This window comes from Podarcis muralis, chromosome 12 (assembly GCF_964188315.1).
Source record: "Podarcis muralis chromosome 12, rPodMur119.hap1.1, whole genome shotgun sequence".
Lineage (NCBI taxonomy): Eukaryota > Metazoa > Chordata > Lepidosauria > Squamata > Lacertidae > Podarcis > Podarcis muralis.
In genome coordinates, this window is record NC_135666.1 from 39,907,914 (window position 1) to 39,926,771 (window position 18,858).

General features: G+C 39.7%; 1 protein-coding gene across 21 annotated transcripts in view; it reads right to left on the reverse strand.

Annotated features, from left to right (window-relative positions):
• The window catches only part of SATB1 (SATB homeobox 1), a 118,846-nt gene that overhangs the window by 74,695 nt on the left and 25,293 nt on the right, over positions 1-18,858 (reverse strand). For 8 of the 21 annotated variants that reach the window (XM_028751547.2, XM_077916247.1, XM_077916246.1 and 5 more), the window contains exons 1-5: positions 17,186-18,763; positions 14,412-14,647; positions 10,416-10,592; positions 9,718-9,844; positions 8,875-8,998 (exon numbers count right to left, since the gene is read on the reverse strand). In XM_028751547.2, coding sequence (XP_028607380.2) covers positions 8,875-8,998; positions 9,718-9,844; positions 10,416-10,592; positions 14,412-14,622 — 639 coding nt within the window. In that variant the 5' untranslated portion in view covers positions 14,623-14,647; positions 17,186-18,763. Of the gene's footprint in view, positions 1-8,874; positions 8,999-9,717; positions 9,845-10,415; positions 10,593-14,411; positions 14,648-16,415; positions 16,460-17,185; positions 18,764-18,858 lie in introns of those variants that run through there. The other 13 variants (XM_077916249.1, XM_077916248.1, XM_028751550.2 and 10 more) reach the window with 9 other exon arrangements.

The following is an 18,858-nucleotide window of genomic DNA, read 5'->3' on the forward strand; positions in this document are numbered from 1 at the left end:
GTTAGTACTTCCATGCTTGCTCAGGGGTAAAAGAGGAGGGGGAGAATTAAAGGGTGGGATTGCAAAAGAGAGCAATTGGAAGGTCTTAATAAACCACATTTGTGTTGGTCTATCTTCTTACTATGTTCCAGTGGGATACCCCTTTAGTTTCTTTCCCCATTACTATTCTCCACTCAGAACTTTGTTTTACTCTTGCCTGGCATTATTTTGACAAAGCAGGCTTTCTCTGAGAACTCTGACAAAATAAACAAACAGATCTTGAGGTCTTTCTGAGAGTTCGCCAATAAATCCTGAAAACACAAAAACAGAGAAAATTTTCCTCACCACCACTATTTCCATTAGCCCAACGTTCCCAAAACATACCCTGGCAGACTGCAGAAAGAGGCAGGGAGCAATTCGGCAACAGTAAAAGAGTATTCTTTAAAGCCTAGAATACTCTATTGCTATACGTAAAATGCTCCCCGCGCCTCCCAGCTCTGTCCATTAAGCAGACAGGGACTGGGAACTTTGTTTTCCAGTCAGAAATGGATGCTGTAGCAGAGCAATGTAGAATTTTAAAGATGGGTCCTCTCTCATGTCAGCCCTCCTTGCTTGTGGCACCTCTTTTTGGCAAATACAAGAGAGTTTTGAGAATACAGAGTCATAAAAAAGCCCCAATTTTTAGAACTGGAAGATTTAGGCTAAGCTCATAGTAGTTTCTTGTTTCTGTTTCTCAATTCCAAATTTAGATAATATCACTATAAGCAATATTCTACCACCTTTTACATGTGTCTGTGGGAATGGGGGCATTGGTTTGTGTTTTGGTTTAATTGTTTACTTGTGTTTTATCTTTGTTTTTTATTCTGTGAACCTCCCTGGTATCTTTTGATGAAGGACAGTATATACATTAATCAATCAATCAATCAATCAGGAAATGTGACTCAGAAAGAAACATCTCATCACACAAGCAGACATGCAAGCTAGGGTCCTTGATTTACATCGGCCCATCAATTTATACTTTGCAGGTGCCCCCTCCCTTTTTTTAACATAGGAATTTTTAGAAAACGACAACCTTCTTGTAAAATCTTCTATTCAAGGATAAAGTTGCTTGGAATGATGGGGGGGGGGCGGGACCCTGAAACGTATAAACGTCTGTAAAGGTGATATAAAAAGGCTGTGTTGTGCATAAAAATGCACTGTAATTTAATGATATCACAAGGCCATTCTAGAGCTTGAGGCAAGCGGTGTATATTGCTGCTCTTTGACACAATTTGATTTTGCTAATGAAATAAAAATGCCTCCTTTAAAAGCTTTAAGGGATGTGAAATACCAGGCCTTAGACAACAGAATCAGCTACTACCTTTTCCAAACCCTCAAGCAAAAATTGCCTAATGGCCTGCTGATAGAGATGTCTATCTTGGGATATGGGGAGAGGTGGAGGCAAGGATTAGGGTTGTAGTACCTTGTCAATTTTCACAACAGTGGGGGAGAGAGGTTAGCTTTTAGAGCATTTTCCTATTAGTTTTTTTTTTTTTTTTTTTAGGATTCACTTATGCCAGATTTCAGAGAGCTGAAATCACAAATCTGGTTTTTACCATTATTACAACTGCTGATGTATAGGATGACTGATGCTGTTGAAGCATTGTGAACACATGTAGGTGTGCACACACAGCAACATGTGAACTCTTCAAGTTGAACATTATTTTATATGGGGTGAAGTATAGCTGAAGGCCAATTATGTAATATGTAGAAGACGACTGAGGCAATCAGTACCTATATACCATAACCAGGAATAAGTTTTGGTTTTGTGTTTTGGGTGACCTTTGGGCAAGATAGTCCTCTTTTTAAGTGGGCACACCTTTTCCTCAGCACTACTGCCCATTCCCTTGCCTTCTTCCTCTGGGATCAATCCACATGGGGAGAGGAAGAACGTAAGGCAAGTGGAGGGTGCTGATCCACTTCTTCAGGTCTATTCAGGGCCGGCCCATGCATGAGGCAAGGTCCAGCGATTGCCTCAGGGAGTGGAATCCTCGGAGGCAGCAGAATGTATGCACTCTAAAGCATATATTGCCAACTGCTCATGCTGCAGTGGCAATGGTTGTGGCACGCTCCTTGGAGGCCAGATCTGCTGCTCCCTCAGTGTCAGCCCCCCTCCCATGCTGCGTCTATGCAGGAGACACTGCTGATCTCCTCCCACCTCCTAGCGGGGGCTGCCCTATTCTTGGGCTCTGCACCCATCCAGTGCTATTCAGAGTGGGCTTCTTTCAGAGTGGGAGCCAGTGTGGTGTAGTGGTTAAGAGCGGTAGACTCGTAATCTGGTGAACCGGGTTCACTTCCCTGCTCCTCCATATGCAGCTGTTGGGTGACCTTGGGCTAGTCACACTTCTTTGAGTCTCTCAGCCTCACTCACCTCACAGAGTGCTTGTTGTGGGGGAGGAAGAGAAAGGAGAATGTTAGCCGCTTTGAGACTCCTTTGGGTAGTGATAAAACGGGATATCAAATCCAAACTTTTCTTCTTTCCACTCCATGACAGCCTTTGATTCCCACTTCAACCATCAGTTAAGATTGATTTCATTCCCACCTCCACTCCCCAATCCCAATATAGAACTTCACTCACCCCCTTGTTTCTGATGTAGATATTTATCTCTCCCCCCCTCCCCTGTTTCTGATGTAGATCTGTGCTCACTCCTTCTTCCCTGGTGTGTGTGCCATTTTGTTGTTCACCTCAGGTGCCCAAATGTCTCAGGCTAGCCCTGTTCCTCTGCCACTACTTCCATGCTCAGCAAAGCAGCTGCAGTCAGAAGAAAGAGCCTAGGACTTTGAGTCTCCAGGGAATTGACAGCAGGCCCCTTGCATGTTCTACGCATTGGCTGGGGCCCAGCACTACAGACCTGCTCTCCCCTCTCAATGCCGTCCCTGACACGCATACACTGGTCAGCTGCTGAACAGAGAGATTACTATAAGTGGCTTCACTGGTGTATCCGCATTGTGCCAATCTCCCCATCCTTCGCTTCTCCTTCATACCCTGCTCAGTCCCATCCTAAAGGTAAAGGTAAAGGACCCCTGACAGTTAAGTCCAGCCACGAACGACTCTGGGGTTGCAGCGTTCATCTAGCTTTACTGGCCGAGGGAGCTGGTGTTTGTCTGCAGACAGTTTTTCCAGGTCATGTGGTCAGCATGACTAAGCTGCTTCTGGTGAAACCAGAGCAGCACACGGAAACACTGTTTACCTTCCCACTTGAGCGGTACCTGTTTATCTAGTTGCACTCTGATGTGCTTTCAAACCACTAGGTTGGCAGTAGCTGGGACTGAGCAACGGGAGCTCACCCCGTCATGGGGATTCGAACCGCTGACCTTCTGATCGGCAAGCCCTAGGCTCAGTGGTTTAGACCACAGCACCACCCGGGTCCCCTGTCCCATCCTGAGAGATGCTTATGTTTAGTGGCAGATGCCCACCCTGCTTCTCAAGTATTTATGTTGATATAAGCATAATTCTTTACAACACAAAGCATTTCACATAATTTAAGGCATTAGGAGGAATACCTGGCACTGGTAAAGAGGAAAGAAGTGGTTATAATTCAAACTGCTATCCCTGTCACCAAACTCAACACATCTCATTGGCGTCAAGGCAATTAACACTACCAAGACTTGTTCTTCCTATCTTGTGCAGACCTATGGAGCACAGTTTATACATTAACATGGCCCTACCTTGGAGAAGGAGAGTGTCAGCACCTTGTCCCCAACCCTTCTAAAGTTTGAATGCAAAATTAAGCATTCTTACAAAACTTTATATACAGATCCTGATTGTCTAGACCTTGATAATGAATTCTAATAATCCACTGAAAAGCACACATGCAGTCACTATGTTGTACTTTGTAACTTATCTTGCACTTCTTTATGCAAACAATATGTATGAGAACAACAGGGCAATATTACTCTCGATCAACCTGCTGTGGAGGTAAGAAGTTATTTTGCACAACTGCTGTATGCATACTTTCTAGTGGATAAACAACGGCATCTCTCACAACGTTCTAGTACGGAGGGGACAAAAGGTAGAAAACGCCCAGTTCTAATATTGCAACTTTCTCTTTGCTCCCCACCCTTAATTCAGACTAGACCAAATAAACATCAGCTTTAGTTTCCACTGTTTCATGCATGGACAGAAATAACAAATTAAAGCCCAGGCACTTGCTTCACAAACCACACACAATGATTATACCAAAATCAACTAAGAGTTTTGTGGTAGCAAAACACATTTATTATGCCATAAGCTTTTGTAGATTAAGAGTCCAGTTTATCAGATGCATGAAATGTAATCCTCAATTGGCAGGTATTTATTACACAGATGGGACGCGGATGGTGCTGTGGGTTAAACCACAGAGCCTAGGGCTTGCCGATCAGGAGGTTGGTGGTTCGAATCCCCGCAAAAGGGTGAGCTCCCATTGCCAACCTAGCAGCTCGAAAGCACGTCAAAGTGCAAGGAGATAAATAGGTACCACTCCGGCGGGAAGGTAAACAGCGTTTCCGTGCGTTGCTCTGGTTTGCCAGAAGCGGCTTAGTCATGCTGGCCACATGACCCGGAAGCTCCCTCAGCCAGTAAAGTGAGATGAGCACCACAACCCCAGAGTTGTCCATGACTGGATCTAATTGTCAGGGGTCTCTTTACCTTTATTACACAGGTGCATAAGTGTAAAAGTTGGAGTTAAACAGCAATGAAGTAGAAAAAGGATGCTCTGTGATAATTTGGTTCTTACTTTTTTTTTTTTTGCATTTCCTTGCCATTTGACTCCCAACTATTACCTTTCCCACTCCTTTATGCCCATGTGTATAAATACCTGCCAACTGAGGATTACATTTAATCCACAAAAGGTTGCGCCATAATAAATTTGTTAGTCTTTATGGTGCCACAAGACTCTTCTGTGTTTTTACTGCAGGGAGACCAACACAGCTATCCCTCTGGAAATGATTATAACTTCACTCCAAAATTATTGTTATAAAACAAACACATTTTAAATCTATTTTTGAAGCCAAACAGTTTATAGGAAAAAAGTACTCAAACTAGGGTTCTTCCCTATATATCTATATCTAAATAAGCTCAAATATTCTTTACAATGATTGGGATGAAATGCAAACTAAAAAAAAACCCTGGGGAGGAAAGCAAAGCAGAGCTGATGTGCCCCAAGGGCTATAAGTTAATTTTGCTTGGTGCAAGGAACCTTGATAAAATGGATCATCGGCTTTTATTTATTCATTCAAAAAGTCATTATGGCTGTTAGGAAAGTCTTAAGAACTTGACAGCCATATAAATACATGGAGCAAAACCCCAGAATCATACAAACTACAAAAAATATATTTTAAAAATAATTATGGGGTAAATTAAGCAATGGGGTAAATTATGGCAATGGCTATAATTCTTCATAGCTTCTGCTGCAAAGTATGGGTTTGGATCCATCCAAACCCATCTCAGTCATAGATGGGGCCCTCTTTTCTCTCCTCATGGTGCTTGTGTCTGGGATAACCCAACAAGGTAATATCCTTCATTACAAAACTATTAATCCTTACCCCAAACAGATTGTCTCTTTTAGCTGTAACAAAACCAGCATCATGAACCATGCAAATCAAACTGAAATACAACATTTCCAATATATATATAATGTTCTATCCTGGTTTTGCCATATAAAACTTGGAAGATGCAGACTGATCTAAATTATTTTAAAATATGTATTGTTTTCCAGATTCTTGATTTCAGTGCTCTCAAGTGCACTTACACCAAAAAATTTTTCTTTATATAACTGCAGCTTATACTGGGAGTGCTACATAAAGGTACAGATATAAGCAAATATAGCTTAGCATTGCATCATATCTACATTTGTGGACAAGCTGCAACTAGATTGCAGTAAGATACCAAAATATGTAAAATGCTGCCTCTTCAGATAACTGACTTGCACGTCTCCTGCCTTCACGTTATCAGATAGTTTTGTAAAGGGACTACATTTCTGTGCACTCTTCCAAGTAAATCTCAAGGAAAGAAAGTAAACTTACTTATGAGTAAGCATGCATCATGTTGTGTTGCATATTCTCTAAAAATGTGCAGTTTAAGAACAGTTCACAAAGGACGCATATATGCATACGAGCAATGTATATTCACAACATGCGTCCTATTCTTTCTCTGGAAACCTTCCTTTTTCACAGGATTCTCACACATTTTTCCAGGTACTGAGCTGTATGTGACCTCCTTAACTTCAACGTCCACACATGCATCCAGAAAGCTAAGGAATGGTTGTGCACAGTTAAGTCTTGCAAATATACTGCTGAAATAGTTTATAATTCCTAAAGATAGTAGTGATTGATTCCTCTATAAAAGCCACACTCTAGTGTATCTCTGAAGCTTATATATCGTATTTTTCCGTTTATAAGACTAGGTTTTTCCCCCTAAAAAAATGTCAAAAATTAGGTGGCGTCTTAAACTCTGAGCCATCTCCCCCCATTTTCTTAAATCTGAGTCCCCCAAAACAGTCTTATACATAGGGATGTCTTATAGACGGAAAAATACGGTACTTCCTAAATACCCATGTTCTGTCTAAATAAACTTATTCTAATGGACTTTCAGAAAGGGAAGAAGATGGGTTGCATATAATGGTGCTCCTCTGCTGATTGAGTGCACTTTTGATTCAGTCAGCGGAAGAGGGGGAGGGAAGGTGATTTTTCATGGATTCCCTTTCTCCCCCCCCCAGCCCCCTGATCTCCCCCAGAGAGTTGGGGGGACCCTTTGAAGCAGCATGAAAGGTGTTATAGGAATAGGGGACACTGGCAAAAATCACTTTCCTTGGCAATTCACTGGTGGAAACCTCTGCTGGATCAGAGAAGTTTCTGTCAGCAGAGGCACATGAGCTATATTTTAAAGATATAAAATGTCCATTTTGATTATAAATTATTTATATGAAATTGTTTTACTATAGGCAAGATAATTCTGAGTAACAAAAGATCCAAGCTCAGGCAAGATTTATGTGGAAACAAGACCCGTTCTTTCCAGTACGATTGACTTCCAAGTATGTATTTTTAAGGCTGATATCCTAAACACAATAAAAATCCAGCCACCCTACTGACCCAAATGTCATAAAACCTATAGATAAACCAACAATTCGGCTAGAAATAATCACAGAGCTAGAATAGAAACTAATAAAATCTGTAGCTCAGGAAATTATCAGCTTAATTCTTGTCCCTGCCACGGAAAACCGAGGACGCCTTTGGTTTCCTCAAACCAACAGATTTTAGCCTCTATCTACAATATTTAAAATAACAAGATTGTCTTGTGTTAAACAGTTGTTCGAAAGATTTCTGAGCTCACATACTTTATACATTCTGGAGCTAAGATCATTTCAAGCAGTTCAATAACGACTTGGGAGGCTTTGCATCATATAAATTAGCCATTTGTTACTATTTACAAGTTATGCTTTAAATGTCACAAAAGCCCTTTTTTAGCTAGTATGGGAGACAGTTCCCACTTGCATTGCCTGTATGGTTGCCCAATGGTGCATGAGACTATATTGTCTAATGCCTTCTACTCAGTGCTCTTTTTCTAGAAAAATTGGTGCCGGAACTCACTATGAATGCCTCCTTTGATCTCTTATAATGGCAATGGCACTCAGCTGAGAGGTGCCTGGACTGAGTTCCAGTGAGTTCCAGCTGGGGGGGTGAAAGCCCTGCTTCTACTCATGAGTCGATTGGTGAAACCTGAGTGTGAAGCCTCTTTTTCTATCTGACATCTCCACTGTTATTTGCTTCACTGTTCTGGGAAACTTGGCAAGCTGGTAGAAAAAAGTCTGGAGAAAAGCCTGATCAATTTCATGAGCAAATGAATCTAATTTTTAAAATTGGGTATGTGGTTTGTGTGTATGCCCGCACACACGCACAAGGCACAAGTAATAATAATATAATGAAATTTAGGTGAGGAAGCGTCAGTGAAATCGGCAACATTTTCCCTTCTTGGGTTGCACCAGAGAGCAAGTGGGTGGGGAATAGTGACTCAAATAAGTCACTGGACACATGCCGCTGGTTACAGAAAAGAAAGGAGAAATCAGGTAATCTTGCTTGTCAACAGTGACCAAAGAGGTATTTCTATACAAGGAAGAGAGGTTAAAATATGGAAATGAGCCATTCACATAATGGAATAACACTGGGCACTGAACTAAAAGGAAGCACTTCAAATAGAAAGCACCTGTTCACAGGTGGCACAAAAACGACACCACAGGAAAGCTGAAATGCAATTGATACGCATGCAGGAAGGCACATCTACAATATTTTAACAATCTGATGCTAGCACTGCGTTTATTTCGTGAATGCACACCAACAGTGGGAAAGAGCTCAAAAGCACTTTTAAGTGGCATGTCTGGAATCTGTCTTGCTCATTATACTGTTATTACGTATTTGGATTTGTCCTAATAATTTTTTATTTTTTATTTTGTAGATGTTTAGAACACATCATACATTCACACAAAACACTGAAGTGACTCTTTATTTTCATAAATTAGCATACTGAACTAGTTTGGTTTGATATAACACAACATTCAAATTCAGCAGCAGGTGTGACCAAGTTTAACTACTGCCACACACCCAATGTGCTCTGTTAACACAAGTTACAATAATGCAGTTCAAATACCTGACATAAAAAAGCACCAAACTCCAGCTTTGTATTGATATTATTTCAGGATGTCTTTCACAGGATTAAACCTGAATAGTTGTTTAAAAATAAATCCACTACATTTTAAGATCTGATGAGGCAGTAATGCAAATTTGCGTTTTTTGGGCAAGAGATTCCAGCGGCAACAGTCTGTAGAACCTCAAATCAATGTTGCCTGTGGTGTTTTATTATTTATTGCATGTTATGCTAAGTACCTGTGAAAGGGGACATTCCTTGGCCAATGAACTCTGGTTCATATCCTTCAGTAAGTCCTTCAGAGCATTTCTTACTGTTGTGTGAGACCATTGTTCAGGAGGCAAGTCTTCTAGTTTAGGGCAACTATTTGAGACATAGATTAGAAAAAGGATTATTACAAGATTGCATTCTGCTGCAGAACATTCCTTTAAGACAGACAGATTTCATTTTGTGCATCAAGCAGATGCATCTGGAGATTGCTCTCAGTCTCCTGATTGTTCCGATTAGTTAATTACTTTATACAACACATCTGCTGTATTGATGCATGAATTATACATCAGCTGCATGTGGCGACTATTTTTTCATGTTACTTCTACCTTCCTGCTCTGATGCGCTTGGTAAAACAATTTAAGGTGTAATGCCTTCTCACGACTGATCATGAAAAGAATTAATATATTAGCTTCCCCCACTTTTAGTTTAGCGAAATTTAAAAAACCTCGACAGCAACAATAAGAGCGAACAAGTCATTCTTTTTTTTTCCAAAACGCACACAGATGGTGCTGTTCATGATATGCAAAAATATTTTTCTCTTAAGTAAACTTTATGTAAAATGCCTTCTTGTAATGCATCATTTAATTGACTAAAATGCAATATACTTTTAATGAGATACCAAAAGGAAAGCTATGAATCGCAGCTTTGTGAATATAAGGTTTCTACAATATTTTGGGGCGTGGGGTGGGTCCTGAAGAACTGCAGTAACAAAAGAATGCAGGTATTATTCTGAAGGGTGGCCTGCATTAACTCAGCAGGAACTGAATATTCACAATATATCAAATTCTAGACTGCCACCCGGCGTGACATACCTGTGCAACTGGATTTTCAGTGTGACCACGTGATAAACATCCTGCAGCATGTCAGCTACTGTAGCATCAGGGGCATCTGTCACATAGGAGAGAGGAACTGGGTTCCATTTCCCAACCTGGATTAGTCCTGCACCAGACAGAAAGATTACAGGAAAAGAGGTTTCAATCGTGGGGCTGGTAATTTTAAGAAAACAGGTAAAAGAACCCATGATTACGGGATTCTTTTATATCACGCAGTTATTTTTAAAATGCACAATCAATCAAGTATGTCCTCTCCTCTTACATTAACAGATGGGTGGATATTGAGCGAGTTACTATACTGAAAAACATGCGTTTGTAAATTTCCCTGTAAGTAACAATAAGAGATGGCTCAGTCCTGGGCGGCGGGGGAAGGTTAACTTTCTCAACTGTCCACCTGCTGAAACGTGTCTCTTCCTTATGGATCTTCAGTGGTATAGATTATTAAGGATTGTTACTCCACTGAAGGCATTTAAAAACAAAGCCATACTTCCAATGTTTCACACGAACAAAATATATGCTAAGAAAAATGCAATGCAAAATTTGAAATATACATTTTACATGGCTGCTGATTATAAGCTCTAGCACGGCGTATCTGAAAATAAGGAATACCCTGTCCGCCCAGTCCCCCCACTAAAAGTAAATGAAGACTGTTTTGCAATTTATCAAGAAATGTTTACCTTTTGCTTGAGCAGCAGAGCTATGAGAATATCCAAGCGACAGCAATGCCATTTCAATCAGCTGGTTGAATAGCATGTCCTTCCTTACCAAAACAAATTCTGCATGCTCTTCTTTGCAATCATACTCAATGGAGTTTTCATAATGTTCCACTACACAGAAAACTGGAAGCATGGTTCCTGTAACACAACAATTTTAAGAAATCAAAATTTCCTTGTTACTTACATGTACTTTCTGAATGGGTTGTCAAAGAAATGCTATGCAGCTGAAATCCTACCCACAGATTCCTGCCAGATATAGGCTACATCACACACATACATCTACAAAATGCTATAACAGGTGTATGTACAGGTGTTGGTCTGCTCTAGAATTCAGTACCTGCTTACAGAAACAGTGAGGTTGGCTGCAGAGAAATAATGTTGGTTGTCCTATCTGATTTGTTGTGAGCGTCTGCAATGTGACTACTTAAATACATACTCTGCAGAAGCCTTCAGAGCAAGCCATTGCAATGCCATCAACATAATTCTGTTTACAATAAAACTTCCCCAGTAGTGCCAAAAATACTGAATTACTAATTGTCACAAAATTTCACCTTTGTCTGGCTGTTCTTCAAATTTCACATTTACAAAACAGTGCAAAAAAAACCCCTCCGAAACCCAAACCCAAACCCCACCCAATCTAATGCTAACTGTTTTTACTGTTTGGAAATAGGCAAGACACACTCAAGTTACATCTAACAAGATACACATTCTGGAAAGAAAAGAAACACACACACCTACACAATTCTAATTATGTCACATTTACTGTAACCCAAGTTACTGCCATTATATGTACTTTGAGCAGCTAACTAGTAAATAAAAATAAAAATACTGTGCCATACATGTGTGCACATAATTAACTTCCCTTTTTCTTTTTAAATTAATTTCAAGGGACTATTTTTACATTTCTGTGGTCCCAATGTATCAAGATGAAGAAAAGGTTTATAAATCATACATCACATCTCTCATTGATCTCAATGAGATGACAGCATTGCCAGTGAAACAGGCTAGGCCTTTTTTAAACATCGGAATATTTGTGGCTCTTAAAATTTCGCTTTCATTTGAGCTAGATTTGGAGTAATAGCCCACTGTTCACGCAGCACCGTACAAGTATCACTCACTTGCTATAGGAAGGAGCTGTTCTTGCGAAATTACAACTGATGACTTAAATGAGAGGGAAGTTGCATGTAAATATAAACACCTACATCCCACTAAGCCAGAGGCAGAACTCTGGCTACCTACAGTGATGCAGATCAGACCCCTTTACTGACAAGATCTGAAAGGGTTAAACAGCCGCTACACGGGAGATGTCTCATGGCATAGTGCCAGGAGGGCATAATCTTTAGCATAAATGATGGCAAAGGTTACTTTAACAGGGCGCCCAGGATCGCCAATTAGTCCTACAACGTTAATGCCTCTGTAAGCACTGCCCTATCTACATTTACAGAAGTCATCCAATCCTGGAAAAGGTATATAACGCATATTTGCACTTGTAAAAGTGATTTATCGAAGACATTGAGGTAACTTGAACTATAGAATCTCTTTGTTCATTTTGTTCTCTTACACATACAGTAGCAGATTACAGTGAAAGGCTCCATTTGAATTACCTCTGCACTGAGCAGTTCACCACCAGAGAAATCAGTTTGGCAAATCAATCCTTTCAGGGTTGCTCAGACTCAGAGAGATGTACAAGCTTCTCTTGGTTTGCTGAATAGGTTCAGCACAGACCACAAACCTAAACATTTGCCAATAATTTGCATCTTATAGCAAGACGCTTCAGGAAGTTGTGTTTGTTTGTGTTTTTTTAAAAAAAAGACTAGAGCATGAATATCATAATGTAAATTGCTGGTTTCTTTCTTGGTTCACTTGTCAGAGCTTGAATAAAATCTGCTTCACAATATGCTTTGACCCATCACTACCCAAACACACAAAGCATGGGAGTTGGGGACTGGATGGGATTGGAACGACTATCAAAAGCCTAACTGCAGAATCTGCACAGATTTTTGCATGCTTTAGAAATACAGTATCAACTTGTGCTTACTCTATGCTTCCCTCCTACTGACCGCAAAGTAAGAAAATTACATTATTTTTTTTGGGGGGGGGGAGTAGACAGCCTCCCAACTAAAGCACCCTGGATTTACCCCCAACGGTGCTAAATACAGATTTATTGTGGTATTTTGTATTATAATGGGAAAGTCAGTGTTGTTATTGTGTGAAAGGCCTGCAAGCTCCAGCACTTAAAACACAAACACCCTTCTCAAAGAAGCAGCGCCTCTTCTTGACTACTCTTTTGATATCCCCCTGTAGCTACCAAAAGGTATCATCTGACTACAGATGTTAAATCTCAACAACCTGTCACAAGTGCCCTTCTATTAAATGTGAAAAATGCTAGACAGGAGACCACAATCTCAGCTAGCTGATCACTCTTGCAAGCACTTGGCAAGATCTCCAAGTGCAGCAACTTTATAACCTTCTAGTATTAAAGGGGAAAGCACTGGTCAGTGCTCAATGCTAAAAATACAGCATGATTTAAACCTGAAGGCAGTGTTAGAGGTTTTGCCGAAGGTTTATGAGTCTATGTAAACAGCACGTCTGCCATAAGAAGCAGAGAAGTCTGTAGAATCCTTGTCTAAAACTGTCCTGGCATTAAAGTTTGCTGTGCAAATATCACATAATACCAGAGACAGCTGAAATCTCCTATTTAGGAATTTATGGAACTTATATGTTTGCAGGCGTCAGAAAGTCTTTTTTATATAGCCCCAGTGCTTCACAGCATAATATTAATGCACTCTGTTTAAAAAGCAGCAATAAATTATATTTTTAATGCCTTACCCTGGCTTTCTTAAGATGCATACATTCTTGGCAAACAATCAATAAATAGGGTAATCATGAGCAGAGGCCAAAGAATTTGCTGAAGTGCTGTTTTTCCATTTTTAATAGATACAGATCTAACAATACGGACTGCTGTGTCTGTTCATTCCAAGATCAATATATTCTTTGTTTTCGCCAATCCAAGGAAAAAATAAATGATTGTATGATAAATGTTATGCATCAGAATGAAATGCCATTGCCTTCTAACTCTCTGTGTTTAATTGTCTTGGTTAAATTTTGTATTTTGCTTAGTAAATGCAAGAAGAAATCTGAATTATAAACTAGTAGCAATTATACTGAGAAAAGGAGTGCTAAAACAAAAGCCAAATTATATACAGTGCATTTAGATATAAATTAACATGACTGTTGTGTATGATCCACAAAAATCATGTATACTATTAATTCTACTTTAAAATATTCATAATACAAGACATAACGCAGACACACACATACCACAATCAGTCACCGGCTCTAAAAGTGTCTCTTTCTTGTGAGAACGTCTAATTACAGCAAACCAGTCATTGAACAATATGACACCCAAGTTGTTCATTGCTCAGTAATGAATTGTACTTAAGGAAACAAAGTGCGAAAAATGGTCATCATAAAGGAGTTTTCCACTGAACACCAAAAACGCTTTGCATCACTTTCTTGAAGCCAACTAGCAAATGCAGTCAACCTTCCAATTTTGGACTCTTGTCAAGAGTAGAAGGAGAAATCTGGCTTTTCAAGAACCTATTATTAATTCACAAGCTATAAAAGTGTTTTGCTCAATGCCCCACACAGAACGAGCTTATTACAAGAGTTATCTTTGACTGGTAGCAGTAGTACTAGGTTCTCAACAAGATGGGTAATCTGAAAGTAAGGAGTCTTTTTCCCCCTATTAAAAAGGACTCCACCCATAAAAATGCTCCACCCAATAATACAGTTCAACATTCCAAATGCCAGGATGAGATACACGTAGTACAGAAAGGTAGTACTGAAATACAAATTATTTTTTTAAAAAATCTTGGAAATATGTTTCTTCTAAAAGACACTATATTGGTTTTTTAAAAAAATAATAATGTTCCATATTCAGAATTATCGTGTTACCTTTTCTAGCATGTGTTTTCATCAGATGTCCAGAGTGTTTTAAAGGCACTCCTTGCATTTTAGTTCCTGTACTTCCAAGTCTTCCTCTTCCTAACGGGCTCCCATTCTGCTCCAAGCGGGCAATTTTGGCTGGTGGACCCTTCGGATCGCTTACATTGTTAGACATTTCTGAATGTTCTTTCCCCTGAGTTGTCTCGTTCAAATGATCCATACTCAGTCCCGCCTCTAAAGATCACCTGCCATGATTTAAAAAAATATATATGTGTTGTATACGCGTGCGTAGTTTTATGTAGGCAGCTTTACACATGTACATGATACATCTGTATAGCATGTTCACATAATATTAAATATGTATCTTAAGGAAAAATACACTCTCAGGAAATTTGCTTCATTGTCAAATTATCTCAAAATCTTACGAATTTCTAAGCCTACTAAATACATTAACTGATTTACAGTATATACAGGATTTTTATCTTAAGAATTCAAGAGTGAGAATAGTAGGTGTGACTGATTAAGTAGCATTCACACAGTAATATACCCACTGCTATAGGTCTCTCAGGTGTATGTTGTAGGGTTATGCTTTTGCACCAAATTTCTTACTTTATCAAAATATTTCTGTTTAATAAAGAGAAGTCGTATATTGTTTTCTCCTTAGGAATAAAGAGGATAAGACTTTCAGCTAGGCATGCAACAGATCAAACTAGTAATATGATACATCCATACGTATCTTTTAATATATAAAAATACCCAGGTTCCCATTGCTCAACAGTCTCTGGGAATTTCTTTTATGTAGCTTAACTTTTTAAACTTAGGAATTAGGTTGATCGACAACAAATAAAAAGATGTAGGTATGTGTTTTCCATATTCAACAGCAGAGTTAAGAAATGCTAGGGCAACTATCACATCTTATAAAAGTCACGTGGAAAAAGCATGTCTCTTTGGACAATCACAACTTTTTGGGGAAATCATATTACAAACCTTTCAGCACTTAAAGAAATCCCTGATACATTTTGGATAAATATTAGAACACTGAGAAGAGATGTGAAATGAAATAACAAAACTACATACAACTTACGATATATTCAGTACTGAAACAGACACCACTGCTTTTGAAATTTTAATTCAGTTCACCATGATTGCTAATTCGTTTTTAAATCATCATGTTCAATGATACACAGTAAAAGTTACAGATAAGTACTGTTAATACTGACATGTCACAGAGAGAGGGAAAGAAGCTGTTGACTCCTGTGAAAATGTGTGAAAGGTTTTGATGGTACTTTCATTCTGGGTGAATACTTACTTTAAAATATGGTCTCTGCCACCTTTCCTAATTAAAGTTTATCTACAATGCCTGCTTTATTATATACATATATACAGTATGATCTCTAAGAACAGGTGACCAGTCATTTATGAAACAGTACTTACACCACTGAGCATAAACACTGAAACATGGGGGCAGGGAAGGTACAATTAAATAGAAAGAAATAGACTTGTGAATACAGAATGCAGAATAAATCAATTACACTTCTCCAGTTCTGACGAAATCTTCATTTTGGTGAAGATGCTGTATATCCCTATTGTAATTTGTTTCTTGTTTAATCATACACTGCTTTGTCTTGCATGAACACTGTGTTTATCTGAAGGTTTAGATGCAACCTTAAGAATGCCAGCTGAATAACTATAAAGTTTAGAATATAATGGTTATTTATCCTTACACTCTAGGGTGACATGCTGAGAACCAAAGGTTTACCGTTGATTGTGGTCCCATCTGTTTTTGGTTATGAGTCTCATTAACAATAAATATGCCTACTTTAATCACTTTTTTTAATCAAGATTATTCTTTTTCATTACATTAACTGCTATTTAACCCAAAACTGCACATCTAAATTACCAACATCTATAGCATTTGGTAGTGCTTCACCAGAACACTTTGTCTGAGATTCTAGTTTTTCTCTTGTACTCAAACAGGCAAGTCCCTGTCACTCTCTAAAAACTAACACTCACCTGCTAGAAAGAATAGCCATCACAAGCCAGCTCGCCATTACCTCCTGCCCAACCAACAAAAGTGATAAGATTACCAATCATTTAATGTATATTGCCTAAACACATGGAACAGGTCGTTTTAAATTGGACTTCGAAGACCCGCCCACTATGCATCCTTTTAGCTCAGCCACCTTGTAAAAAGATTTGTGTCGCAAAGCAAGATTGTGTGCACATAAAACACCTAATTTACTAATTTTGAACTCCATGCTAAAGTTCATCAAAACCTCCACCTGAAATAGTAATGAGCAACTGTCAGCATGGTTTGCCTATAACAACTCTGAAGATGACAGGGCCAAAAGCTTATGCCTGTTTCACCTTCAAGCATTTGTTCTATGCACAAGTTTCCAGCACAAACATTAGTTTCAAGGTACAATTTCCTAAGTGCACTACTAACATAGCAATATGACATTCTAAGCATTTTTCTTCTAAAAAAAATGGAACTCAGCTGTCAGAGCCATCCTTCCTCTAGGAGAATGGAGTATTGTGTTATACCTTCAACACTTCGAGAGTTAGCCCCCTCCCCTTTCTTCTCTTTCCCCTCCTCCTCTCTCCAGATAAAACCCCTTAATCACATTTAAGAGAGGCTCTGTTCTTATCCATTCCATATGGCTGTCATAATCCAGGCCAAGCTTTCACTGTGACCTTTTAAAGAGACAAAGAAGCAAAACACTATCTAGAAACAGGAACACTGCAGTTTTGAGCGAAATTTTATAAAAAGACCTGAAACTCACCACTTCAAAACTTGACAGCATATAAATAATGGAAACAAAGGAGATTTCCTTTGCACACCGATCTCTTGAAGAGGAGGAAGAAGCTCGGGTCTGATGTTTTCTAAGTCCTTTTTTAATCAAAAAAAATTAAGGAAACCTGGAGGATACCTCCCTCCCAAAATTCTATTTTTCTGGGGAAGGGGAAACACATAAGCAAAGCATCACAGCCATGGGAGGGGGAGGCAAGAAGCGGGGGGGGGGAGGGGAGGGCAGAGGTTCCAATTAATGTACTGAGAATCGTAGTCTCACCAATAACGGGGAATGAAAAAGTCTAAAAAATTAACCAGACAAGTGTAATGCTCACAATAATAAAAGTTTCTATTAAAGGAAAAGAAAAGCAAAACTGAGATAAGTTGTAACCTGTCTAACTCTGCTTTCAAAAAAAGTGTAAATCAGAGAATGAAGATGGGGAGGAAATGAAACAGCTCTTCTGCCTAATATTTCTGAAAACAGAAAATGTATTGATCTTGTCCCTTACAATTATTTTCTAATAAGACACAGGCACACAAAAAATAGAAGCTAAAGACATCCCTTCCCCCTTCCCCCCAAAAAACTAATCCAAAAACTTTCTGCATAAACCCTCCATAGAAAAAGAAACATAGCAAAAAAACGTAAAAAGGATATTAGAAAAGTTCCAGTAAAGGCACTAAAATTCAGTTTCACTATTGTCCTTGCTGTTCGGGGGTTTTTTTTATAATCATCATCATAATAATGCAGAAAGCCTCTCCTTCCTCATTAACCCAGAGAGATTGCGTTTGGGGAGGGAGGGAGGGAGGGAGGGGGGAGCGGAAGGAAACAGTCACCACCAAAAGTAAAAAAATATATCAAAAAATCACTTCACTTCGGAGAAGAGAATTAAAAATAAAAAAATAAAAAAATAAATCTACTTCCGAAGACTTAGGGAGAAACGAAAGCTGGGGAGAGAAGATGAGAGGAGGGTGCAAGAAGGGAAAATCAGGTTACCCCAAATAGTAATAACAAAATAAATCCTGTGAGCTTTCAAAATTCTTGTTGTCCCTCGGCTGGCTATTATGGTTATTTAGGCCGGTTTGGTGGTTGTTGCTGGATGTTACAGGGTGGTGTGTCTGCGTGTTTGCGTGTGTGTGTGTGAGTGTGTGTCCCCCGGACGTTCGTTGCTTGCTTGCTTGCTCGCTCTCCCTCTCGCTCGCTCGCGCTCTCCCTCTCTCTCTCTGTCCCCATTAAATTATTAGTTGACTCATCACTCCTCCTCCTGCTGCTGCTGCTGCCGCCGCCGTCCCTTCTTCTGCTCCTTCCTCTATTGCTTTCTGCTCCTGCTGCCGCCGCCGCTTCTTCCTCCTTCTCCTCCTCCTCCTCATTTTAATACAAAATAACACCGAGGGCCACCGGCTTTTCCCCCCTTTCTTTTTTTTAAAATATGTATACAGCCCAAGACAGGAGGAGGACGTAGCCTCCCTGCTGCTGCCTGGAGCTCTTCCCCGGCGGCCCCGGATCATCCGACGCGTCCTGGGAGGGAGAGAGAGACACAGAGACAAGCAGGAGGAGGAGGAGGAGGTGGCGGCGGCGGCGGTGGAGTAAACTGGGGCGGGAGGGGGGGTGGAAGGGAGAAAGGACATCTAGAAGGGGAATTGGATTAAAAAAGGGGGCTGGAGGGT